This window comes from Rhipicephalus microplus, chromosome 10 (genome assembly GCF_043290135.1).
Source record: "Rhipicephalus microplus isolate Deutch F79 chromosome 10, USDA_Rmic, whole genome shotgun sequence".
Lineage (NCBI taxonomy): Eukaryota > Metazoa > Arthropoda > Arachnida > Ixodida > Ixodidae > Rhipicephalus > Rhipicephalus microplus.
Genome location: NC_134709.1, coordinates 39071862 through 39099701, shown reverse-complemented (window position 1 = coordinate 39099701; position 27840 = coordinate 39071862). Strand labels below are relative to the sequence as shown.

General features: G+C 50.6%; 1 protein-coding gene across 1 annotated transcript; it reads left to right on the top strand.

Annotated features, from left to right (window-relative positions):
* The first annotated feature begins 4818 nt into the window (after positions 1–4818).
* Positions 4819–6750, top strand: LOC119181754 (uncharacterized). The gene has a single exon (XM_037432996.2). The coding sequence runs from the start codon at positions 5275–5277 to the stop codon at positions 6748–6750; it is 1476 nt and encodes a 491-aa protein (XP_037288893.2). The 5' UTR covers positions 4819–5274.
* Positions 6751–27840: the final 21090 nt, after the last annotated feature.

Here is a 27840-nt window from a genome sequence, read left to right as displayed (position 1 = left end):
ATCTCATGCGTGCGTACGTAGCGGCTGCGTACGTAACGCGAAACGTGCGCGTTGCGGTCTGCGCATGCGCACTACGCTGAACGTGGCGTCCTTACGTAAGCAACGCCGCCACGTACGCAGCGTACGCAGTACTAAAACTCTCTATTAACCACCGTATTCACAAACGCTCCTCGACTCGACTTTCACCATTCACTTCACAGAATTGAGCACTGCGCCACCACTCAGCTAAAAATGACACTGCGCTGCTCAAGAATTGCAGCAGACTGTTGCTTATATGCAGTGACTTGCCGTACCTAGAGACGGCGCTCCCATCGGCTTTCTCAAGTGAAGGCCAAGCGTTGAGTGAAGGGAGGTTCTAGAATACGAGGGTAAGACTACCAATGCGCTGCATGCTCCACATGCTAGGCATGGTACCCTTTAGTGGGACATGTAGTTTTTTGACACGATTAGCTGGTTAAAATTTTGCTAAATAACTTTAATACAATAAACATGGGAATGGTTGTTTATGCGAGACCGATAGTTGTACGAAGTACTTATGGCCTACCTTTTTTTTTAAAGGTATATTTAAAAATTGGTGCGTTGTGTGAGATAAGCATCATCGATTACTGGCCTTGATGCTATATAATGTTGATGCCGGGCGCATGCGGCTGCTGCATTACGTTAGACCGTAACAACCCTAGAGAAAAAATTGCGTGAACATCGAAAGCATTCGGTGCATCATGGAAAGCTCGGAGTCAGACTTGCGTCAACAGATTGCCTTTCTCTAGCTCATGATGCTTGGTGCTTATCAATTTCTTTCAGACTGCCTCTAAGAAAACCACAGTTTCATCCTCTTCCACTGTACAGTAGTGCGAGCGTCGACAAAGAACTGCAACAGTGCCACGTCGGAAGCCGGCATAATGGCCAGTCCCCCGTAGTGGGCGCGAGCCAAAGCATATAGAAACAAGCTAGTAAGCAAGAATACACTTTCGCGGAGAGGGTAGTATCACGCAAGCTTCACTCGCTCTTTTTGCTGTTCCTTAAACTGAAACCTGAAATTCTTCCCCGTCTTGGGAAGCTGATTAAACAAAGCAGGTCCAATCACCAGCTTTCACATATTTTCTAATTTTGTAATCACCTGCGAAGATAAGACCCCACGAAGAATGCCTTTGATTAATATGGGGTGGGGGGGGGGGGGGGGGCTTAACGTCTCAAAACCACCATATGCATCATGAGAAACGCTGTAGTGGAGGTCCCCGGAAATTTAGATCACCCGGGGTTCTTTAACGTACACCCAAATCTGAGCAGACGATCCTACAGCATTTTCGCCTTCATTCGATACCGTGACCTGTGGGTCAGCAGCCGAGTACCTTAGCCACTATAGACCACCACGGCGGGGCGATGCCTTTGATCGCAACTAATGGAAGGCTCAAAATAGAGAGAAAGTGTGTAGAGCTCGTGGTAGGGGCGATGGTTGTAGCATGAAACAACCAACGAGGGGGAGAAGAATGGGCAATATTGATCTCCCTGTTCCGAAACTTATCGGGGCTCGCGCGATAACCCTTTTATCGCACACGGCTGTTCAGCGAGAAACTCGGGGGTTTCGTGCGGCACGCAGTGTAGAGAAACGTACTTGAGTACAGAGTGGTCACACGAACCGTCTGGTGGGCTTTCATGTATGGTTATCTTCCATTCCACTTCAAAGATGGACAGCTTTTCATGCGCGCACTGACTTGCGTCCAAGTGGCGGGAGGGTTGAGAATGCGCTGGTCGTGTGCCACACTGGTCACACTCGCTTCACTTTTTACGGTAAGTTGTTTCTTTTTGTCTGAAGAAATTATTTTGTTCTTTGTCGCGTTGATTGATTGATATGTGGGGTTCAACGTCCCAAAACCACCACATGATTATGAGAGACGCCGCAGTGGAGGGCTCCGGAGATTTCGACTTCTTGGGGTTCTTTAACGTGCACCCAAATCTGAGCACACGGGCCGACAACTTTTCCGCCTCCATCGGAAATGGAGCCGCCACAGCCGGGATTTGATCCCGTGACCTGCGGGTCAGCAGCCGAGTACCTTAGCCACTAGACCATTGCGGCGGGGCTGTTCTTTGTCGTGTTGAAAACGTCGTTTTATGAAGACGTCTGTTGTGTTGGAAGGGCGTATACGCCGCATGCATTTATGGATAGAATGCGCTCCATCGAGCTAGCTGCAGGGCTGGTTCTCGTGTAGAGTTTTACTTGGCACACTTCTTGTCGTGGCTGGAAGTTGAAACATTCTTTGAACAGCAATGTCGTTTTTGGTCGATCCTTTCAGGTCCGGGGCCCGTGGTAATGCTCGTGGGCATTATAAATGGGTATGCGCCGCAGACATTAAACGAATCTTACAACTCGCTTCTGGCGTCCAACCAATGTCCACTCTAAACTTTGCCTGTGACGTGCCCCGAAACGCCGATTGCCAGCCCTGTCGTGCTCCCGCCCCCATCGCTTCTCGAAATGGGTGTCGGCTGCGAGAGCTCGTTGTGATTGGCCGCTTCAAACCTCGTTGTGGTGGCTGCTCCAAATCACGATGCCTCCGAGATTCAAGTAACATGTACAGCAGTCCCAAAGGCAGCGTCAACCGTGGACAGTGGCACAATGAAAAAGTGGCACACCCCCCCCCCCCCCTCCAATCTTTTAATCTTTTTCAACGTAGCAAACAAAGCAAAAATTTACTACTTCATGAGGATGACCCCCCCCCCCCGCCTCCGAGAAAAAAAATGCTGCCAACGCCTCTCGTGGGAGACGCTGCGCCAATGTTCTGATGGCGTCACTTCCGACCCTACCTGAAGTAGTGTCGGCTGCAAGCGCTGCTTGCGGAGACCTCTCGACCCAATGGAATAAGCGAGTGACGTCGCAGGCACTTAGTAAAGAAGGCATTAGACCAACAAACGGGTGTGTATCACAGAAACGTGTGCGGCCTACGAAAATACTATCATCATCACAAACTCGTATAGGTGCAGAAATTAGCTAAATCCCCCCTAAAACGTTCACTGGAGAGGAATAAAGCAATAGTTGCCAATTATCTTAACAAAACCGCGTGATCGTTGCCATAGTTGCACCACTGTAACGCGATAATTTGTGTCATTAAAGGTGGCGGCTATACCAGCTCAAAGCTTAAAAGCTTATAAGAATATTGAGCCGAAATCTGTAAATGCTGCGTAAATGCTGAAAATGTATTCCCAGAGTGCGATTACATCCAAAAGAAAAAACGTCACTCAGCGAACTTCTAAGTGGGTGGTCGTATTTTTGATGTTCTTGTGAGCGTGCACCAAGACACTCGGCTTGCGTGTGTTGGAGCGTGACGTCACAACACCTTTGTTGGACAACGGGCCGCGGCCTTTTGAAGCACGTGCCGTCGCATGACTACGCAGCATGCATTCGTGTCGTGGGCATGAAGAATATCCTCCTTCGTCATGGTCCATCCGCCAGCGATAAATCCGCCTTCGATGATGCAGACTATTTGAACTTGACAAGATATGACCGCTTACGGGTTCTTATATAGTCTCCCTCGCCAAGCGGAGACCGGGCTTTCCGGACCAGCAACCGTGGTCCAACGTGCAGCGGCAGCTGCAGATAAATTGAAAGTGGTCGTAAAAAGGTCGTTCCTAAAGTGCCAGCCTGGAACCGCCGACAGTCACACGCACTAGGTGACGTTTTAGGTGACGTCAGCCTATAGCGGGTGTATATAGACCGGCATGGATGACTATCGTGGCAAAACGTCCATGCTAGATCAGCGTCGATGCAGGTCCACTCCCCCTAGGCTGACGTCACCTAAAATCTGCGTGTGGATGTCAGCGGTTCCGCATTCTCGTTTTAGGAGCGACATTTCACGACCCCTTTAATATTACGGAGAATGTGAAATACGCGGTTTCCTCCGCACAGCTGAGTCAGAGGCAGTTACAACGTCTGAATTGAGGAATCGTAATTTATGGCATTGCGTTTATCGATGTGGTCGGTGTTTTACAACTGCGCAGTTCATCATCGTTCAATGAGGCGCCGTATGTGCGTAATTTTTCTCGGCCATTTCATAGATATACACGTGCATACACGTGCATACACGTGCATACACGTGCATAGCTATGCTGTCACATCCACGAAACTATGTATACAAGCCATACACAAGTTGAATTAATCGAGATCGGTCGACTTCGTCGCGGTGGAGAGCCCGGAATGTTATAACGTAAGCCTTGTTATCGCGAATCACGGCTATTCTCACGCACAACTTTTCTTAGCAATGCAGCGAAGGTAGTAGAGCCAAATCAAGCTTATCCTATACAGCTAAATTTCGTGGTCCCACAATTGTGTCCTTATTTTCTGCGTTAAATATGAAAAAAATGCTGCCTTAGCACTTTCGGACCTGTAGGACACAACTCAACCAGTAAGACATTCATATTTGTCTAATGGTGTCCTCAATCGGCAGATTCGGAGCACTTCCGGTACTACTATCTTCTACTCTATGCGGAGCAAGTCAGTTCCATTGGCAGATTGAGAATCCTCCCTACATGTTCCATTGGCAGATCTGAACCAGCTCCATCGCGAAACCCACACCACGGAACTTTTTCTGCTCCGAGAAAATGTGTGGATTCGACCGGAAGTCGCAAGCGTCATGTGCCTTGAAGCAGTTCCAACTTTGGGCGCGCCAACGGACGCCGGTCGCGTAAGTTAATTGCACTTAGCGTCGGATCTCTCGTTTTGCTAGCGTAACGTCCATGCGCCCATCGTGCCCTCTCATGCGAGGAGAGAGACGCGCGCATTGCGTTCTATTTTGACCTTGCCATTTGCTGCAGAAGGAGCGTGTGTTTTCCATTGGTGGATTCTCTTCTGTTGCCCTCCGCCAGAGTGGAGCGTTCCGGCACAGAGTTCATCGGCCACTAAGAATCGGCGAATTGATCACACCATTAATCTATATGCTGTCACACCGTGTTCTTGCCCGCATGACGAAGACGCGCCTTTTTCGTCTACCTCGAACGACAAGCAGCGTCTGCGTCGATATGAAACGCTGACCTGAAGCGCTGTCTCAAACCAAACGTAAAGCGCGTGACATTTTTCCTGCGACAGACGCCAAAGAAGAAGTAGGCCGTGCCGCGTGGCTTCATCGAACAGAGCAGGACTAAGACTCGTCTTGTAGTTCTGTGTGCGCTTGGAACTGTTGCAGTCTGTGAATCATCGTACGTATGAGTTTTTTTCCGGTTGAAGAGAGCGTTACAAGGCGTCTATAACGCAGCCCTGAACCAACCATTGGATTCCTTGAGCTCACCATGAGCGTTGGCGACATGGCGTTGGCGACATCACGAGGCAACGCCGAGTCCGGCTTCGAAGTGCTGCTCTATGTGTACGACCTGTCCAAAGGACTCGCCAAGAAACTGTCTCCCGCGCTACTCGGCAAAGAACTGCCCGGTGTGTGGCACACGAGCATCGTCGTGCGAGGCACGGAGTACTTCTTTGGCTCCACGGGCATCGACAGCTGTCCAGCGGGAAAGACCACTCTGCAGATCCCGGACCAGGTCATAAGCCTCGGTCGCACTGAGTTGCCCCACGACGTCTTTCTCGAGTACATCGACGAACTGGGCAAGTCCACCTACAAAGGTAGCACGTACAACCTGTTTCGCCACAATTGTAACAACTTCTCGCAAGACGTTGCTATGTTCCTCACCGGCAAGTCCATTCCGCAAGAAATCCTGGAACTTCCAGACGACTTCCTGCGCACGCCGATGGGCAACACGCTGGTGCCTTTCTTCGAGCGTCTCGCGATTAATGTGGACAAGGCACCGGTACAAGGCTCTCCGGGCGGGGCACAGCAAAGCTCGAAGGCATCGCCCTCTCCAGAACGCTCGGACCGTTCGAAGCACAGCTCGTCACGTGGTAAGCCAACTGGAGAGACGTCTCCGGACGCCCGAAGTGACGAAGATAAAGACAAGAACGACAACGACCAGCCCGTCTACTACCCTGGGGTCGATGGGATTGCTTCTTTCAAGGAACTCGAAAAGCATCTCAAAAAAAGTACCATGGCTGACCGCGAGAAGGCGCAGTTGGACCGTCTCCGCGAGTACCTCGTGAATGGCAACGGAGCTTGGGCTCTAGGCCAGGAGCTGCTAGACGTCTTCGAAAAGCTGTTGTCGCAAGACGGAAACTGCGCCGTACGGCTGTCGCTACTGCGCGTGCTACAGGCGGCGGCGCTGTTCAAGGACGTCATCCTCTTCTTGCACCAGGATCGCAGGAAGCACGTCATCATGAGCTTCGTCAACCGGATCGCGACGCTCTCTCCTCAGGAGCAGGACGAAGTGCTCAAGCTTCTCTGCAACCTGTGCAGCCACGTGCCGGGTTGCGAGTGGCTACTGTACATCTCGGAGTGGCAGGAGGACGGAGGCGGCCGGCAGGTGTGCAGCAACGCCAAGGTCACCGTTCGAGCAGCGGTATGTGGGCTCCAATGCGGCCGCCGTCTCGCGCAGGAGCTTGGCGCCGCGCTCGTCTTCAACCTCACCATGAGGGAGATGTTCGACGACGCGGCCAAGCAGCTGACGGAAGCCATCGCGCAGTTTTTGAAGAGCGACGTCAGCGAGGAACAGGCTTACCGCTGCTTGGCAGCCCTGTATCGCCTTCTGAGGGTCAGCTACAATGAAGTGTCCGCCAAGGTCCAGAACATCTCGCCGTACCTGCAGAATCTGGCCGGTTCCTCGGTGGTGGTGGTGGTGAAAAACATTTATTTACAAAAGAGAGGTGTAGGACCTCTGTAGAGGCCCCTACAGACTAGGTGGAGTCTCTATTCCGGGACCCCATTGGTTAAAGCCGCCGTCTTGGCTCTCTGGACCAAGGCCTGCTGGGCCTGAAGGTCTGAGCAGCCGAGCAGGGCCGCCTCCCAGTCCTCTCGCCTAGGGTTTGGGTTAGGAGTAATGGCTGCGTTAGCTTGGCAGGCCCACACCATGTGGTAGGTGTCTGCCACCTCCCCACAGTGCTGGCACTGTCCTGTGACCGTAGGGTCGAAATGTTTGACTATGGCAGGACATAGCAATGTATTCGTCTGGAGGCGAAGCAAAATGCGCTCCTCTGCTTTCTTCAACCCCCGTGCGGGGGGAGGGTAGCGGCGATGACTTTCCCGATAATAATAAAGAATTTCCTTATATCGGAGGAGAGGGTAACCCTCCTCATCGGTCTCCATCGGCATTGACGAAGGTAGCCCGGAAATGAGCGCTCGGGCAGCCGCATCTGCAGCCTCATTTCCCCGCAATCCCTGATGGCCCGGTGTCCATATAATGCGTTTCGGATGAGGGTCCGTGTCTCTTATGCAGTTGCGCAGTATTGTCTCGGCTAACGGTGATATGTACCCGGCTGTATAATTACGACACGCTCGGCGCGAATCCGTGATAATATACCGGGAATTACTGTGAGAGGCCGCAAGGGCAATGGCGACCTCCTCAGCCTGTGTTACAGAATACGCCCTAAAGGTTAGCCCATCCACCTGTGTGCCCTCGTGAATAGCAGCCGCCGTGTACCACCCCTTGGAGGTGGGGCCAGCAACGTCCACGTAGTACACACCTGGCTTCTGTCCAAATTGTCGTTCCAGCGCCCGAGCGCGTGCGTCACGTCGCGCTGTGTGTTCATCTCTGTCCATTTTAGTGGGTAGAGGTCGGACCAGAAGGGCTGTGCGCCACAGTTCTGGCACTTTGACCCGTTCCTGTTGTTCGAAATCATGTCTTATGTGCAGACGTGCAAGCAGGCGTTGGCCAGAGTTGGTTTGGGCTAGCCGTGTGTACTGGTTTAAAAGATGGGCTTCCTTCAGCTCTTGGTATGAATTAATCACACCCAATGCCTTGAGACGGCTGTTGGATGTAGAGATCGGAAGATCAAGAGCCCGCTTTATTGTCTTTTTAATGATTGCCTCGATTCGTTCTTCCTCATGTTTGCGGAGGGAGAGGTAAGGGACGGAGTACATGACCCTGCTGGTGACAAAAGCGTGCGCTAGCCGCAACGCATCTGTGCACCGAAGTCCCCCCCTCTTGTTGGAGACCCTGCGGATCATGCGACCCACCTGGTCTCCTATCTTCCTTAATTTCGTCAATGTTGTGTCAATCCGGAGCTGCTGGTGAATGTATAGGCCCAGGACCCTGATCTCCTCCGCTCGTCTGATTGGGCCCGCAGGAAGAGTGATGGAGATATCTGTGTTGTCTTTAGGCATGCCTCTAATGTGAAGGAATTCGGATTTGTTGGGTGCGCATTCGAGTCCGCAACGCGCCGCGTAGGTGTGTACAATTTCGGCAGCCTGTTGCAGACTGGTCTCAATGGCACCTAAGTTCCCTTGAGTTGCCCATACCGTAATGTCATCGGCATAGAGGGCATGATGAATGCCCTCTATGGCCGCCAGCTGACGTGGCAGGTGCATCATTGCGACGTTAAATAGAATGGGGGAGAGAACAGCCCCTTGCGGTGTCCCTCTGGTACCCATTTGATACGGCCCGAATTCGGAGTCTTCAATGCGGAGCAGGGCGGCTCTGTCCGATAAAAAGTCCTTGACGTAATTAAATGTGTTCTGACCACAGTTAGTGAGGCTTAGGTGTTCGAGTATGACGCTGTGTTTAACATTGTCAAAGGCCCCCTTCAGATCTAAGGCGAGGATGACCCTGTCGTTATGTTTCATCGCCACCGGTTGGATGACCTCTCGGTGTAGTTGCAGGAGTACATCCTGTGCCGATTTGTGAGGACGGAATCCGAACATGGTAGGGGCGAAAGCCCCTTTCTGTTCAAGATATTCCGAAAGTCTGTCCCGCACCATCGTCTCCATCAACTTGCCAACGCAAGACGTTAGAGAGATGGGGCGAAGGTTGTCTATGTTTACTGGCTTCCCCGGTTTGGGAATGAATGTGACCAGTGATGTCTTCCACTCTGAAGGGACCGATATCCGACCACTCCAGATGGCGTTGATGTATTCCAAGAGGTGTGCCAGCGCAGGATCGGCCAAATTTGCCAGCGTCTTGACCGTGATTTTATCCTTACCAGGGGCTGTTCCTCTACGCATTTTAGCCATTGCCGCCTTCATATCATGTAGAAGAAAAGGGGCATCTAGGGTCTCGTTTTCTTTTCCCGAATATATATACTCCGAACCTCTCGGATCGTGCACCTGGCAGAGATACCTGTCGCGAAGAGTTTCCGCGAGTTGCGTTGAAGTACCCTGAAATCCGTGAAGGGCTCTTCGCAGGTGTCGTTGTGTTTCTCCTCGCGTTTGCGTGGGGTCAATGAGGCTGCGAAACAGCCCCCATGTGCTTTTGCTTGACATCTGATGAGCGATATCATTACATTTGTCTGTCCAGTTTGCATCTGCTAAGTGCGTAGCGTATTCAGCTGCCTGTGTAGTTAGCTCCTGAATACGTTTTCGAAGGGGTCTATTATGCTTCTGACGTTTCCAGCGTCGCGTGAGGCTCCGACGGGCCTCCCACAAATGCAGAAGGTGGTTGTCAACGGCTGGGTGTTCATCCGATGTTCGCACTACGGTTTCGTATTTCTTCTGAGTAAGCATGATGTGTGCAGCCCAGTCTGCGTAATTGCCGGAACGGAGGATAGGCGGTATAGTTTCCGTGCGCATTTTGTCCCAGTTAACTAGTCGCGCTTGTGTGTCCTTCCGTTTGAAAGGATGTGTGGAGAGTGTGACGTTTAGGAGGCAGTGGTCACTGCCCAGGGTCTCCTCTAGGTTAGTCCATGTAACGTGTCGTGTGTTCTTAACCAAAGTGAGGTCAGGACAGGTGTCCCTGGTCACCGAGTTGCCAAGGCGCGTGGGGGTGGCCGGGTCGGTGAGAAGGGTGAGGCTTAAGGTGGAGATAAGCTCCGCAAGCCGCCTTCCCCTGGCCTCCTCGCGTGTGTACCCCCAGAGTCGGCAAGGGGCATTGAAGTCCCCAAGAATTATCAGAGGTGCTCTGTCGGCACATTTCAGTGCACGGCAGAAGATCTCTGCATAGGTGACGTGGAGTGTTTTAGGCGGAGTGTAAATGTTCAGTATATAAACCGCGTGATTTATCCTACGGAGAGGCAGTATCTGCACCATTGTGTAGGAATGCTCCGATTTAAGCTCGAGATCAATCTCCTGCGCAGTGTAAGATTTATGCACCAGAACACAGGTGGATGGGTCCCTTTGAAACGTGTTATAGCCTGAAAGTTTAGCCTGCAAACCTGGCTCTTGAAGGGCCAGCACTGCGGGCATCACGTCCAAATTTTGAATATAGAGGTGTAAATGAGACCTTTTGCGCCGGTCTCGGAAACCTCTGCAATTCCACTGTATTATCGAGAGCGATTCTCCTTTTATCCGTGCTCTGGAAGGAGTACCTGCCATATTTATTGTATTTGTTGAGGTGGGCTAGTGAGCGGTTCAGCGACGAGAGCTGCACCGCCACTTTGCGCATTCTCTATGGAGTCGGTAGATTCCTGCTGTTTTTCGCCCTCCGCTGCACGGAGGATTTTACTGGGGCGCCCTACCTCACGGATAGGCCCTGCACGCCGTGCAGATCTCGGGTTACTGCTGAGCCATGTCTGAATGGATTGCGTTACTTGCTGCGTTACGGTGGCTATAATGAGCTGCGTCTGCATCTGGATAGCCGTCTGCACAGCTTGACTAATCATATTCGGGAGCTGGGCCATCTGTTCAGGGAAATGTACTAGCTGTTCTTCGATATTAGAGACCCGGGACTCCAGATTTTCAATCAAGGCCGAGTGAGACGTTACTGTATTGCCCGAGCACACAGAGGCCGAGTCACACTCGTCATCCATGTGCGGTAGAGGTTTCTCCGCCCTAGCTTTTTCAAGTGCCTGAATTTTGGATGCAAGCTGCGCATTTTGCTTCTTTAAGGACTCCAACTGATTACTCATCTCGAGCGTGAGAGGGTTTGAGGAAGGAGATGACTGTGAGGCGGCCACTGCCCAGCCACTCACCTGTTGGTTTGGAGCACTGCTGAGTGGAGGGAAAACCCCGGCCGGGAGTGTCGGGGCCTGTTTCCCTATTCCTGGCTTGACTTCTTGAGACACGTGCTTGTTTCCGGCTTTCTGTTGCGGTGGTTGCCGCTGTTGCTGGCCTTGCTTCCCCTTCTTCGAAGGTCGGGGCGACCGCTTGTGCCGTGTTGTGGCGGGTCCTGCCTTGTTCGTTGCCTCCGGACGTTGCAGCTTACGGAACTTTCCAGTGCAGTCCGCGGACCCTGTGAGGTGGGCCCCATCGCAGATTATGCAGGAAGGCTGACACTCGTGTTCTCTTAGGCCGTCTGTAGTGGCCCCAACTTGTTTGCCGCAGTATCCGCAGCGCCCGTCTTCGGGGTGAGGGCAGTTGTCCACCCGGTGGCCAACCGTACCACATCTGTAGCACGCCGGGATTGTTTTCTTATAGGTGTGTACTGGGACACATTCATAGTTGTACTGAATGTAACGGGGAAGTCTTCGGCCCACGAAAGTCACCACCGCTATATTTGAGGAGCCAAGTTTTCGGATGAAAGCGATGTCGCCCTCCCTCCAGCGAAGTTTCGGCTTGAGTGAAGCAGAGGTTTCGTCCTCGCGGACACGGATGACCCCTTTGCAACAGTCGCCATTGAGTTTGAGATGGCCACGGAAGGGATATGTCTGTTCCCCAACCTTGAGGTCGAATTCCTTGATAAGCTTGTCCACCACGGATGGGGTCTGAGTGCCACAGACAATGACGTTCTGTTCCCAGACGGGCCAGACGCTGAGGTCGTCGGCTGCCAGGTCACCAACGTAGCGAGCTACTGCAGAACCCACTTCTCCGTGCTTGAAAACCATCTTCAAATCGAGGGTTCCTCGAGGTTTCAGGACCACGATGAGGTCTTCCGAGCGTAAGCGTGGCGTCTGTTTCGGGCGCCACTGCTGTGCTGTCTTCTTACTTCCTTTTGGCGAAGCAGCGCGAGCACCGCCGGGAGTCACTGAGCGGGGAATCCCCGCCTGGGTCAGCGACGCTGTGCTGGCGTCTCCCTTGGTTGTCGGATTTGCCTGTGTCCTGCGTTGCCGTAGACGCATCAGGGCTTGCAAACACTCATCTTCGGTGGGTGGAACATCTTCATCTTCATCTCGTTTTGTGGCGTCGATTTCAGTCCATTGCATGGTTACCGGGTCATACCCGGTGATCTTAGTTGCCGCCATACCCGGGAATCCGAGACGCCAGCTGCGTCGAGCCTAGCCCTTGAAAGGGCCAGCTCAACCGCGGCGTTGCAGGACGCGGTCGGCGTGAAAGTCTCGAAAATTGGCCCACCTGTGGAGAATCGGTGTCCACAGACTCCTTGTGGTGTTAGGCGTCCAATGGCATCAGTTTCGTTGAGGTTCAGCTTAGAAACCGACGGTTCCAGCCGAAAAACGACGGAGCCGATGCGCTGCACGTCCGATCACTTCGCGCGCTTGCAGCGCCCCCCCGGTTCCTCGGAGCGTGTCAAGAGTCTGGTCACTCAGATACGCAACAAGGTCTCGGCGCCGACAACAGTACCGAAGAAGTGATCGCTGCTGCAATAAATGAGTGTGCTAGAATTGTGCATGGCTCGGCATATAGCGCAGCGCAATACTTTCACTAGTAGTGTTGCGCGTTACCGTATAGCCCAGCTATACGAAGCACTGTGGTAGTCTGATTTCGATAACATGAGGAGCAAAAAGAACATGAACGACGAGTCAAACTGATAAGAAATGTGTATACCCTACTTGACTTTAGATTTAAAGGCTTATTTAATCAGTAAAATAATGTATAACTAATTCAGACCACTCATCAAACACCCTTAGTTAGAATCGCCTAATCGTGTCACCTGAGCGTGGTGCCAGATCAACCATGGTCGGCTGTGTGGTTTTGCTGACAGCTGTGATTATTGTATTAAAGGCGAAGCATTTCTTGAAGAAATTTTGCTACTTTAAGCGTATCTATCTATCTATCTATCTATCTATCTATCTATCTATCTATCTATCTATCTATCTATCTATCTATCTATCTATCTATCTGTTTATCTATCTATCTATCTCTATCTATATATCTATCTAGCCGCCTACGACATTTAGCTCTCCTGACCCTTTCCATGTTTCCATAATGGTATTGGTACCAAAGTTGGTATGGCATAACATGATTGTATGGAGAACATATTTGACTAGTCGTAACATGAAAATCATGACATGTATGTCATGAATGTCATGATTTACATTTCATAGTCCTGCAGCTCATGCGATGGTTTCGTTCACATGGCATGTTGCAAAACTAGTATGGTATGACATGATTGCATGGTGAACACAAGCGAGAGACCCTAACATGAAAATCATGACTTGCGTGTCATGTAACAACATGACTACATGCCACGCTCATGATACGCTCGCAGCTGTTTCCCTAGCGTCACATATACTAAATTTGGTATTACGGTACGTGAATCGATGACGAAGGTATGCGACTGGTGCAAGCATGATAATCATTAGATGTGTACCATGCAACAAGACTACATGCCATGCTCATGATGCGCTGGCGGCCGTTTCACTAACTTCACCTATACCAAATTTGGTATATTACGGTACGTGAATGGATGACGAAGATATGATACTGGTGCAAACATGATAATCATGAGATGCGTGTCATCCGAGAACTTGACTACGTGCCACATTCTAGACGCGAATGCATTTTGACGTGACGTGGCGCGCGTGCTCGCCGGCGTTCATTTCGTCGCGTCACGCCGGCGTTGCCACGCCAGGCGCCGGTCCTGCCATATACTCGCAGGCGCGCGCTGCGCTGCGTTGCTTCGACACACGCGCGTTGCAGCGCGCCCAGCGTCCCTCCGTTACGAAAAGAGGGAGACGCCGTGTTGTCTGCGTAACACATCGGCGTGAAATGCAGCATGTCGCATTCCTCGCCGGTTGCCGTCGGGCCGCGCCGAAGGACGCTGGTCGCGGCGGCCGCGCCTGGCGTCAGACTATAGAGTGCTCGCGTTTTGCTAACGTAGCGTTGCTGTGCCCAGCGTGAGCGTGAGTCAACGCTACATTCGAGTATATTGGGCCCTTCATGACGCGCTCGCGGCCGCTTTACTAGCTCTACATATACCAAATTCGGTGTTACGTGACGTCAGTGGATGACGAAAGTATACGACTGGTGCAAACATGGTAATCCTGACAAGCATGTCACGTAAGAACATGACAACATACCATGCTCATAGCGTGCTTATAGCGTGCTCATACCACGCTCATAGCGGCCGTTTCGCTGGCTCCACATATACTAAATTCGCTATCACGTGACGATAATAAATGACGAAGGTAAACGGCACATCCAAACATGATAATCATGACAGGGAAGTCATGTACGGCATCATTTACCTCCGTGCACCTCGTAATGTTGTGCTGATTTTGAAGGCACATATCAACATTTCTCATTCGGGCTTCGCATATCATCGATTCCCACTGTACGTGGGATCTGGCAATTTTTATACATCCCATTTGTTTACTCGCGAAGCCTCTGAAGCATGCGAGAGTATATAGCAAATCAATTAAATGTGTGGAAAACTGCTCGCAATCGGCCAACAGTATCACGAGCCGTCATGTCGCTGATCAATCGGAAACATGCAGTTGACTACATCGGCCATTTACAATGAAGGCCCGGTTCTTAAATCCATTAAGTAAGATCCAGTGATGAACGGATCACGGAGAGGACTAGGAAATTGTCCAAAATGCCAAGAAGTAGTAACCACGCATTAAGACGTATATTATTTTCCTCAATGTATCGTTCTCCAAGCAGGTACTTTTACAGATATATGCCATATGTATATAGTGATATTAGATGCACCTCAACCATCCCAGAATTTATGCGAGAAATACGATGGACGGATTATACAACTATAAAGAAAGAAATGACACAGGTGGTCAAGTATCAGTAAACAATTATTTAAAAAAAAGCAGACGTTGCTAGAGAGACCAGCCTCTAGTAGGTCAGCCTCCCTGCAGTACTAGGTGGAGTCCCTAGTTAGGGACCCCATTTGTCGTGGCCGCTGTCCTGGCACGCTGGACCATGGTCTTTGGGCCGCAAGGTCCTGGCAACCGAGCAGGGCCGCCTCCCAGTCCTCTCTTGTTGGATTTGGGTTCGGGGGTAAAGAAGGATTGAGCTGACATGCCCATACCATGTGGTAGGTGTCGGCCACCTCCGCGCAGTACTGGCAGAGGCCGAAAAAGGAAGAGTCAAAGTGTTTAGGCACTGCCGGGCACAGTAAAGTATTGGTAAATCAATGTGCTCGCAGATTGTTAGTTCTGCTGTGTAGCCCTGACAGAAAAATTGAACGCTGAATAACTGTTCTAAATGGTTGAAGCCAATGCCAACCATAATGCAGACTGACCAGCGACAATAGCATGAACTACAGATAATCATTCCCTCTTATCGAAACAGTAAACATTCTGATTTACATTAGCGTGTTTCCAGATAGCGTTTGGCTATAGTTTATATATAGTTTTGGCGAGTTAAATGACAATTGAGAACCTCGCCTGACTGAGGGATGCATCAACGCGACCGTTTCACTCAAAACGTGGATAGTCCACGCTTTTGCCAGCATGATGTCAAACGACTAACACTACAGCAACTTTTATTCCTATGCGATCATTCCTACTTCAGGCGTGCAGTGTCAATTCTCTTCTAATCCTGAGCGCAGGCCAGCTTGTCAATCACACAAGTAACGCCTGTGTACGAGCCGTATTATATGCACATTGCTGTCCTTACACGTCAATATCGTCCTTAGGGGGAGAAAATTCAGTCCGACCACGGGGTAAATACACATACTTCACACACGCTCGCAAAATCTGAAGTCCATGGACAGATGCCACTCCCCCGCGCAAACCAATGTGCAATAACTTTCTAAAAGTAGTGGTGATAACTTGTCCGTCATGTAACACGTTTTATGCGGTCACTGCACACGAACGGAACTCTGCCGTCACCTATACTCAAAGGTTAACGCGATTCCACTTAAAGGTTTTGAATCATTTTTCGAGAGACGCATCAACAGCACTTCGACAACCGGTTAACTTAGAGTGGGAGTAGCTTTTTTTTATTCAGTTTTATTTTGTTTTTAATATCAGCAATCAAAAGCTCGTTGAACTGAACTACAATGAAATTTTCATTCCGGGAGTTCTACGGTAAACACAAGCTCGGTTAAACCTTATGTCTTCTCCATACAAGAAAGGAAGCGGCGTAAGGAGAAGTGTCCACCGAGTCATTATCCACGAGACATCGAGTCCACAGCATCTCTTGCCAGTGTAATCTCTTCGCTTGACCTAAGCTAGGTCGACGACGAGAAAATTTATGCAACCCGTGGACCAATCAACGCATCGTCACGTCCAACCAGACGGCAAGCTACGCGATAAATTTCGAATGACGGGCACATCGACGCTTCGTCTGGGCGGTGTTTCCGCTGCGTCATTGGTATGGCCACGTCACGAACTATACGCAATCATCTCGGCCTCGAATCGGCAGGTGGCATGGCCTTGCGAATGAAAGGGCCGCCACGTCACTGGCCTAACCACGTGACAACGTCCTGGTTGACCCAGTGACGCCTCAGCGGCCGTTCGCCCATCGTGTCACGTGAGGAATGCAAGGAGGCAGTAGACGAACATGTTGACCATGGACATCAACACGACGCGGTAGCGCACGGCCTCGCGTGCCATGCCGTCGTTGTGCGTGACGAGGTACACGAGCACGGTGAGGTACGCCACCGAGGCGACCACGTAGTGGAGCCGGCAGGCGTGACGGTACGCCGACGAGGACTGCAGTCCCGGCGACGTGAGGTGGACGAACGTCGTGAGGGGCGTCGCGTAGGCCGCGATCAGGACGAAGGCGAGCGTGTAGGCGCTGAAGATGCACACGCCGAATCCGCGGGCGTAGTGCGAGTTCAGGGCTTCTGCCAGAGATCCCGCGCCCAGCAGGATGGCCAGGAGTTCGACCTTGGCCGCCGAGGGTGCCAGCCGGGACGTCATGGCGGGATATGCTTGGTTTTGCACTACGAAGTTGACGTCGGCGGAGGACCGGGACCCATAGCGGTGATCGCGGTCACCCAGCGGCTTATAGGCCGCGTGATAGTGGTGGTCATCATGATGATGTTCCTGGCATGGTTGGCACCTACCCATTCCGGGGGATTGGCCAAGAGTCAGGTGCATCATATTGTCAGATTTTTTAAGTACTTATAGAAGTCACAACGTCAATCAGAAACAACAGTTATTCTTAATGAATCTTCATTCGAATGAAACGAAACACTGCTGCTAAACCTCTCAGAGGAACAAAAGTCAATATGCTTTGGTGGTGGTAGTGATGATGGTGATTATTTTTCATTTCACTCGTACTCACACTGGGGAATAGGTCAGGAATGTTTCATATGGATTTATAAATATTCAAAATAGTAACGAATGATTAAACGGAACAGGAAAAAAACAACTGTATAATCATGTTAACGAGTAAATAATTACTCACTTGTACAGACATACCAGACAGTTTAATGGTTATATTGCGCTCTCTCTACGACGTATTCACCATAGGATCAATTTCGGCACCTGTATTCTCTTACCTACCACGTGGGCAAGCCGAGAGAAGCAGGTCCAAAGATAGAGCAAATACATGGATGGACAAGCCGGATCACTCAAAAAAGGCGCGAGCTTATGCGTGTTTATATTTTAAGTACGATGTTCCTGTTAAGTATATGGTGATATATGGTAATATCTTTGACGTCATTACCCGCTTACAGATCTGAACTCAACTTGTATACCGAGTTGAAGGTTTCCTTACCTGCCTATATCATCATCAGCCTGACTACGTCCACTGCAGGACAAAGGCCTCTCCCATGTTCCGCCAGTTAACCCGGTCCTGTGCTTGCTGCTGCCAATTTATACCCGCAAACTTCTTAATCTCATCTGCCCACCTAACCTTCTGTCTCCCCCTAACCCGCTTGCCTTCTCTGGGAATCCAGTTAGTTACCCTTAACGACCAGCGGTTATCCTGTCTACGCGCTACATGCCCGGCCCATGTTCATTTCTTGCCTATCGTACCTGCCTATCGTACTTCCGCTAATACTAGAATTAGTTGCTAATTATTACATCGATTGCCAATAATGCCGTAGCATGAATTAACGGCCGATCATCAACAAGCCCACAATCTACAACTCATCAGTTATTTGATTACTGCGTGGGAAAACCAGCATGTAAGCGGCAAAAATTTTTAGGGCCACATTTCTATAGTCTTTTTCGCGTATATAACGCCACATCTCCCATAACGTGTAACTCATAAAAAAACTTCGCTTGAAAATGGCGGCCGTATATGCCCATACGCGTAATGATGTTCTGTATTCGTAAATCTATGTTTCATACGTATACACGCAGAATCCAGTCTGAGCATCGTATTAGCATATGCTGTGGTCCGCACACCCCTGCCTGGCCAACGTCACGTTATACCAGTTTAGCATATAGTTAATCCCGCGAGCGCCGTCCATCCGAATTTCATTTTATCCACGTCTGGCTGCAACAGATACGAGCTTCTTCGCCACATCCGGGGTCGTCTCGTTATATCGTCATTTCCTGCGTGTCCACTTATGCGCGTCCGCTGCTTCCGCGCGCAGACATCTCGTTCCTGGCGTATGCAGCCAGGCGATACCGTCATTTTCTGCGGCTTCTACAAATAATTCATTACCGGTGCGTGGTGGAAACGCCGGGTCAAATGAACGCGTGAAATATGCATATAGCCGCATACGCAAAAAAGCCCAAGAAACACCTAGCGGAGTGACCCGAAATCGTTCATATGGATTAGGCGCGTGCGCCCGCAAGGAGGAGCGCACGTGTCGACCATAGTTCTGCCGCCTGGCGGCAAGCTTGAACATCAGTATTGCGTTTCAATAGCCAGCTTCCTAATCTTTGTTACTTTGTTTTCTCGGGTTCGCTCCTTTGTCTCTGTCATTTTTTAGACTTTCTGTGGTGCGATTTGCGAACTTGCGAAAGTAGCTAGCGTTCTTGAACACTTTTTTATCTCTTTCTTCTTTTTTTTCTTTCTTTCGGCGTATGCATATACATAATGGTCATTTCCAAAACGAGATTGTGAAAGGCTTAGTCTTTTAGTATGCGATGTAGATATCAGGAAAATGAGATCCGATGAAAAAAAAAGTTCCGGCAGACAAATTCGCACATGCACACATCGAAATGGGAAAAAAAGTAGTATTCCGCAAATCGCTTACCGCAACACTATATCGGGTATTGCCAATCAAAAGCAAACTAAGAATGAATAAATAAACCACTAGCGAGAAGATTTGTGTGAAAGTTTTGCGAAATTAAGAAAACGCAAAAAGCCACGGCGTACGCAAATAGAAAACATTACAAGACTCACTCAGCCTGAGACAAAAAAAAAACGAAAAAAAAAAGGTAGGTACCGGAGGATTGGATAGAGGGATCAGTCCGCAGAGTGGAGTGCGATCATTATTATTTTTAGACCTGTGGTCGACGAGGATTTTCGAAAGGATGAAGCGAGAAAAATTAAACGAGAGAAAGAAACAAAAGATTGAAGAAAAGCGACCGAAATGTCGTAGCCACGAGGCGATCATTTTCGCGAAGCAGCGCGCGCCAGCAGACGGGCGGACGGTGGCCAGACGCATAAGTTATCTCTTCCTCTTTTCCCCTCGTTCGTCACGTGCTTCGCATTTTCTCTCTCCTCACTTTGATATTTTTTACGTGTTCACTTCCGTTCTTTCGGTCGTAGTTTCTTTCGTTCTTAACTGTTTCTTTCTTTCTCTTTCTTTCTTTCTTTTTCTTCCTTTCTTTCTTTCTCCCTAACTCTCAATCTTGTTTTCTTCTTATAACCTATTTCCCTAATGATTCCGTCCACCATTCCCATTCACTCTCTTTATCCTGTCCTTTTCCTCCAAGTCTACGCCATTTTCTTCTCCTTACTTTCTCTCTACCCCTTTTCCCTCACACCTTCTTTCTTCACTGGCATCACTCTCTCTCTCTTTCTGCTTCCAGATTTCCTCATTTCCTTTCCCGTCTGCTTTCCTCTCACTTTTTTTCCTGTAGCCCTATCAGTTCCTGTCAGTGCCAACTACTTTCGGCAGTCCCTTCCTTTCCCTTCCTTTTCGCCTCTTCCCCTCTCTCTTTTTCGTTCTCTAAGCATCACTCATTCTCTTCATTCACCCGGAACTTCTATACACGCCCTCTACTCTCGATCTTTACGGCTACGGCTGCAGCTATTTGTTCTTTCTTATCTGGCTGAATTTGTTGCTTCCCCCTGCTTGCGATGAAAGCCTCAAACACCTTTTTTTTGTTTTTAACACATCAGCCTTGCTTTCTCTCTCTCTCTCTCTCTGTCTACATTGTTCAGCCTCTTCATTGACGCGTCCATCTACACAGCATCTTTATGGCTGCCGCCATCTCTTGCCGGACGACCGGGCTAGAGTCTATGACTCACACCCGGGTCGCTCTCCTCTTGACCGCCAGTAACGCTGGGCTGCCCATCCATCCAGCCCCCGGAAAGCTCGGTCGTTCTTATTTATCGACCTGGCTCCGCAACAAATCCCCTGCTCCCTGCCGAGGGGCCAATCGCCCACCGAACCATCAGTGCGCACCATCTTCTGACGGCACGAGCAGGACTTGCGCTCAGCGCCCCCTAATGAAACATATTTGTGAATTCTCGGAGTCAGACAGAAACTGACGTCAGTACCATCGTGGTCGTCCTCATAACCTGTCACAAAAGGTGAAGCAGTAACGTAAAACGCCCAAAAAATTTCAAGCCATGTGGAAAGAGAGAAAAAAAAACATGAAGTCACATCGGTCCACTGGTTGGCCGGTTTTTCATCATCATCCCCATTATCTTGACTGCATTTGCTGTGTTGAGCAAAGACCTCTGTCATGTTACACCAATCAAACTGGTCCTTGCTTCGCCCACATTATAGACACGAGCTGCTTATTGTTATCTGCCCGCCAAACCCTCTGTTTTCCTCTAGCGCAGGGGTCCCAAACACGTGGCCCGCGCGCCACACAGGACTGTATTCGGCTCACATTTCTTTATTTTATTAATAGGTATGTTCGTGAGCTGATATGATGATTGAAATATCAGCCGTCATGCAGACACTGCGGAATCAGGGCGTTGATGAACTATATATAAACATCCTGGAAGAAATCTACAGGAGATCAACTGCTACCCTATGTATATAGTGCTTCTTAAGAAAGCAACAGAATAGCAATCAATAAGGGTGTAAGGCAGGGTGACACAATCTCCCCAATGCTATTTACCGCGTGCTTACAGGAGGTTTTCAGAAGCCTAGAATGGGAACAGTTAGGGATAAGAGTTAATGTAGAGTACCTTAGTAACCTGCGCTTTGCCGATGACATTGCATTGCTGAGTAACTCAGGGGACGAATTGCAACTGATGATTACGGAGTTAGACAAGGAGAGCAGAAAGGTGGGTCTTAAAATTAATCTGCAGAAAATGAAAGAAATGTACAACGACCTCGGAAAAGAGCAGAGCTTCGAGATAGGTAATTGTGCACTTCAAGTTATAAAAGACTATGTCTACTTAGGGCAGGTAATAACTGCGGAGCCAAACCACAAGATTGGAGTAACCAGAAGAATAAGAATGGGGTGGAGCACATTTGGCAAGCACTCTCAAATTATGACAGGTAGATTAACCACTATCCCTCAAGAGGAAGGTATATAACAGCTGTATCTTGCTGGTACTTAGGTACGGAGCAGAAACCTGGAGACTTACAAAGAGGGTTCAGCTTAAATTGAGGACGACGCAGAGAGCAATAGAAAGAAAAATGGTAGGCGTAACCTTAATAGACAAGAAGAGAGCAGAGTAGATTAGGGAACAAACGGGGGTTAAGGATATCATAGTTGAAATCACTAAGAGGAAATGGACATGGGCCGGGCATGTAGTGCGTAGATAGGATAACCGCTGGTCATTAAGGGTAACTAGCTGGATTCCCAGAGAAGGCAAGCGGGTTAGGGGGAGACAGAAGTTTAGGTGGGCAGATGAGATTAAGAAGTTTGCGGGTATAAATTGGCAGCGGCAAGCACAGGACCGGGTTATCTGGCGGAACATGGGAGAGGCCTTTGTCCTGCAGTGTACGTAGTCAGGCTGATGCTGACGATGCTGATGATGATGATGATGATGTTCGTGAGCTACGCAGACATTAATGGTTTAAAGCACTATCTTCATGAAGACCTATTCACGATTTGACAATGCTGCGATGCCGGTGACTACATGGGAGACGGTGGGACTCAGCCGTGTGCGCGATCCACTTTGCGTTCCGCAGGACTCGACAAAGTGGTTTTCCATTCAATTCCTTTCCGCGTCTTTGATACTAAGTGTTTCTCGCCTTTCCGAGAGTTTTGTCGCACGTTTGTTACGGAAGTGGGCTAAATATGGTGACCAAGAATTATGTCAAACACAAACCAAAAATGCAATAGGTGAAGGAGTGTCTCTAAATATGCAACATTTTGTGCAATTTTTAGAAAAGAAACCACATTCGATTTCCTTTAACCTCCCCAGAATCAAAGCACAGTGCGTTCTCTATTTTAATCTGCAAGAATATGCCGCATTATATGGGTGAGATCAGAGTCAGGGGCGTATCCAGAAATAGTTTTCGGGGAAAGGGGGGTACCTCCTTCATTTCAGGAAGGGTATCACCTTGAAATGGTCATTTTCCACTCTCAATGCCGTGGCGCAAAAATATTTCAGGAGGGGGGTGGGGGTGACGGGGGGCACGAGCCTAGTCTGCCACTCCCGGGTTACGCCCCTGATCGGAGTAACAAAAGCGGCAAATTCAAGTGTTAGGATGACGTTAGTGCGCAACCGCTTAAATAAGTGAGCGTGCAGATGTATATAGTTGCCACTGTCACAACATTTAGGTTTTACGAATGTCACGTCGTGTTCGCGAAACATCAAACATACAGAAAAAAAACGAAGAGTTGCTTTAAAGTGTAACTTTGCAAGCATGCCTATTTGTAAACGTCGTAATATTGCCACGTTCCATTTCCCAAGTTTTCGTTATCGTCCCAAAACACCACACGATTCTCAGCGCAAACCGCGCCTGCAGTTTTCCAGAAGGTTCCGGACTGTAGTAGATCATTTCGATAAGATCACGCCCACTGTGCGAACGGTACAGATTGTTCTGGAACCTACACCACCACCAGCGATAACGCTAGAACATTCGATGGCAAGAGTATAAATGCCGACGCGCTTCGCCACTTGTCAGTAGTTGTTGATCAAAGGCCGACGCTCCGTTCGCCGCTATCAGTCCGAGACTGCTATCCGTGCGAGACTGCTGCTGTAATTGGACTTTCCTTTTACCGGGCACAGGTTCGCCCAAATAAACAGTTAAATCCCAACACGAAGTCTCCTGTCTTCGGCCACGTCACGACCCCGTGACATCTGGTGGAGTTGCTGCTTCGTTCATGTACCGGACGCCCCCGTCAAGCCGTGAAGCCAGCCCACGTCGCGGAGAAGATACCGACGCCAACCAGGAGCAGCGAACAAGCCGCCGACAGCAAGGGGTACCACCGGAGTACGGGCTTCTGCAAGACAAGGCGCGGAAGACCAAGGCCATGACCACGACTGCAGCGACAATGACAACCGCAGCGTCCCAGCCCACGATGGTCATGCATCAACCCAGGGAACCACCAATTTTCCATGGGTCATCGTTCGAAGACCCGGAGTCCTGGCTAGAAACATACGACCGTGTGGCCGCCCTCAACCACTGAGACCATGACGAAAAGCTGCGTCGTGTGTTCTTCTATTTGGAAGACACCGCAAGGACCTGGCTCGAAAATCGGAAGTCCACGCTCCGAACGTGGGATGTTTTCTGCGGCGCATTCCTGCAAACGTTCGCGAGCGTCGCTCGCAAAGGGAGGGCCGCTGCTTTATTAGAGACCCGGGTTCAGCTACCAAATGAAAGTCACCATTTTCACAGAAGAAATGACCCGACTATTCCGTCACGCTGACCCAGACATGCCTGAGGAGAAAAAAGTTCGTTTCCTCATGCGAGGGGTCAAACAGGAGCTCTTTGCGGGACTGATGAGAAACCCACCGAAAACCGTCCAAGAATTTGTAGCCGAAGCGACCACCATCGAAAAAACCCTGGACATGCGCACCAGACAGTATAATCGTCGCCTGACTCCAGAATGCGCTGCTGCTCAAGCCAGTGACTCCGACAACCTGCGTGAAACGATCCGAGCGATTGTGCGGGAAGAGCTGCGCAAACTGTTGCCTTCGGCGCAACCTCAAGTGGATTCGATCGCCGACATTGTGCGAGAAGAAGTTCGGCAATCGCTTCGAATTCCCCAAACACCACTGCCCGAGCCAGAAACTATGAGCTACGCCGCTGCAGTGCGCCACAACGCTCCTCCCCGTCCACGCCGAAACGCCGCTCCGTCGCACTTCCGTCGCCAGACACCACCGCCGCCACCACCCCCACCGACGACCTACCCTTCGCCAGCGGGCCAGCGCAGTGCGCCGAGGAAAACCGACGTCTGGCGCACCCCTGACCACCGCCCACTGTGCTACCACTGCGGCGAGGCCGGGCACACTTACCGCCGTTGCCAGTACCGACAGATGGGACTGCGTGGCTTCGCCGTCGATGCACCATGTCCGCAGCCAGGGGAACGGCCACGTGACATCGCCGACTACCTGACAGAAACTCAATGGACGCCACGAAGTCCTTCCCGTTCGCCGTCGCCCAGCCGCCGCATGTCACCGCACCCCCAGCAGTACTCCGGCCCAACGCGGGGTCGGTCTCCTAGCCCGTATCCGGGAAACTAAGGGCAGCAACCGGTGGAGGTGCGGTTGCTGTGCGACGAACTACCGAAGATCCTCCGATGACGACGACGCCGCGACGGAGCTTTCCGAACACAACGCCAACCAGGCAAAGCCCTGACGGTGAAAGCTTACTTACCGAAGGTGGCCTGACGACGCAACATGGAAGCTGCGGAACAAGCCGACGCAGCCGTGACCCGACGCCACGCCCTAACTGTAATGCGAGACGGCGAACTAGCGACCTCGACGTTCTTATCGACGGCCACAGTGTGACCGCTCTCGTCGATACTGGAGCTGACTATTCTGTCATCAGTGGGTCGTTCGCCGCGAAGTTAAAGAAAGTTAGGACAGCTTGGAAAGGCCCTGAAATCCGCACAGCTGGAGGTCATCTCGTAACGCCTGCAGGAATCTGCACAGCGAGAGTCACCATTAACGGCCGTATTTATCCTACAGACTTCGTAGTCCTACAGCGTTGCTCGAGAGATGTCATCCTTGGCATGGACTTCTTATGCCTCCATGGTGCTGTCATCAACCTAAAAACAAAGTCGATAACGTTATCCACACAAGAAGCACTACCGCCGCGCACGCCGTCAGGACACCATGCCTTGAATGTGCTGGAAGAACAAGTCACCATTCCGCCTCGCTCAAGCGTCATTATTTCAGTCGGCGCTCCTAAATCACCTGACTTGGAAGGCGTCGTTGAAGGCAGTCAGCATCTGTTGGTCACCCGAAATATTTGCGTCGCAAGAGGAATTGCAGAGCTGCGGGGAGGCAAAGCAACGGTTATGTTCACGAATTTCAGCAATGAGTACAAACATGTGAACAAAGGAACAACGGTCGCATACATCGAAGAAATTGTCAAAGCCACCAGTGCTTTCGCCCTCGCCGATTCTGCGGAACCTGCTCAGAGGAACCAAGCCCCTCCCATAGCTTTTCGACGTCAATCCCAGACTTCCGAACGATAAGCAAGCACAGATCAAGGCTCTGCTCCTGCAATACGAAGATTGCTTTTCGTCGTCATCAAAAATTCGGCAGACCCCAATCACGAAACATCGCATCATAACCGAAGAAAATGCCAGACCACTCCGTCAGAGTCCGTACAGGGTTTCGACGCGAGAACGTGAGGCCATGAAGAGACAAGTTGATGAAATGCTGCGGGATGACATTATCCAGCCGTCCAAGAGCCCATAGGCGTCCCCCGTGGTGTTAGTGAAGAAAAAGGATGGGACCCTACGTTTCTGCGTCGATTATCGCCGCCTGAACAAAATCACAAGAAAGGACGTGTATCCTCTCCCACGAATAGACGACGCACTTGATCGGCTCCATAACGCCAAGTACTTTTCGTCAATGGACCTCAAGACTGGCTATTGGCAAATCAAAGTCGACGAAAGAGACCGAGAGAAGACGGCGTTTATAACACCGGACGGCCTCTTCGAGTTTAAGGTGATGCCCTTCGGCCTTTGCTCAGCGCCCGCAACTTTTCAACGCGTTATGGATACAGTACTGGTAGGATTGAAGTGGCACACTTGCCTTGTGTACTTGGACGACGTCGTCGTGTTTTCCTCGAGCTTCGACGAGCATCTTCGGCGCCTTGAAGCTGTACTTCAAGCCATCAAGACGTCCGGACTCACACTGAAGCCAGAAAAGTGCAGATTTGCGTATGAGGAGCTCTTGTTTCTGGGGCACCTTATCAGCAAGTCTGGAGTTCGTCCCGATCCGCGGAAAACAGCCGCCTTCGCCAACTTCCCGCCGCCCACTGACAAGAAGGCTGTGCGCCGATTTCTGGGCCTGTGCGCCTATTATAGGCGGTTCGTGAAAAACTTCGCCCCCATCGCCGACCCTCTCACTAACCTTACCAAGGCCGACGTGGAATTCAAGTGGGAAACGCCACAGGAACACGCTTTCCAGGAGCTTAAACATCGCCTCCAGACGCCTCCGTTACTTGCCCATTTCGACGAATTCGCCGAGACAGAAATACATACTGACGCAAGCAGCGTAGGTCTTGGCGCCGTTCTTGTGCAGAGGGCTGACGGACTTGAAAGGGTTATTGGTTACGCCAGCCGATCGCTATCCAAAGCAGAAGCAAATTATTCCACAACAGAAAAGGAGTGCCTCGCCATCATCTGGGCTACGTCGAAATTTCGCCCCTACCTCTACGGCAGGCCCTTTAAAGTTGTGAGCGACCACCACGCCTTGTGTTGGCTAGCCACCTTGAAGGACCCTTCAGGTCGCCTCGCACGATGGAGCGTGAGACTTCAAGAATATGACATTACTGTCATTTACAAGTCCGGCAAAAACACTCCGACACCGACTGTCTCTCTCGTGCGCCTGTCGACCAACCGCTACCTGACGACCCGGATGACGACTACTTCTTGGGAACGATAACTGCAGACGACTTCGCTGAACGACAGCGGGCCGACCCGGAACTTAAGGCCCTAATAGAATACCTCGAAGGCAGGACCGCCGAAGTCCCGAAGGTATTCAAGCGCGCACTTGCGTCGTTCTTCCTACGAAACGGTCTTCTACAAAAGAAAAACTTTTCACCGCTTCGAGCTAAGTAACTCCTTGTGGTGCCTTCAGCTCTGCGACCAGAACTCCTGCAGGCCCTACACGACGATCCGACGGCAGGGCACCTCGGTGTTTCTCGCACGCTCGCGAGGATACAAGAAAGGTACTACTGGCCACGTCTTACCACCGACGTCACTCGTTATGTGAGGACATGCCGGGACTGTCAGCGACGCAAGACACCGCCGACAAGGCCAGCGGGACTTCTGCAGCCAATTGATCCACCTTGTCGGCCTTTCCAGCAGATTGGTATGGACCTACTAGGGCCGTTCCCGACGTCGGCTTTCGGAAACAAGTGGATCGTGGTAGCTACCGACTACCTCACCCGCTACGCCGAGACAAAAGCCCTGCCAAAAGGCAGTGCATCCGAGGTAGCTAAGTTCTTCATCGAAAATATCGTCCTACGTCACGGCGCCCCGGAGGTCCATATCACCGACAGAGGAACTGCATTTACTGCCGACTTAACTCAAGCGAACTTGGCATACAGCCAGACAAACCACCGCCGGACGAC

What these genes read in the sequence shown, in the direction of transcription:
- LOC119181754 (XM_037432996.2), top strand. Translation starts at nt 5,275, where the DNA reads ATGAGCGTTGGCGACATGGCGTTGGCGACATCACGAGGCAACGCCGAG.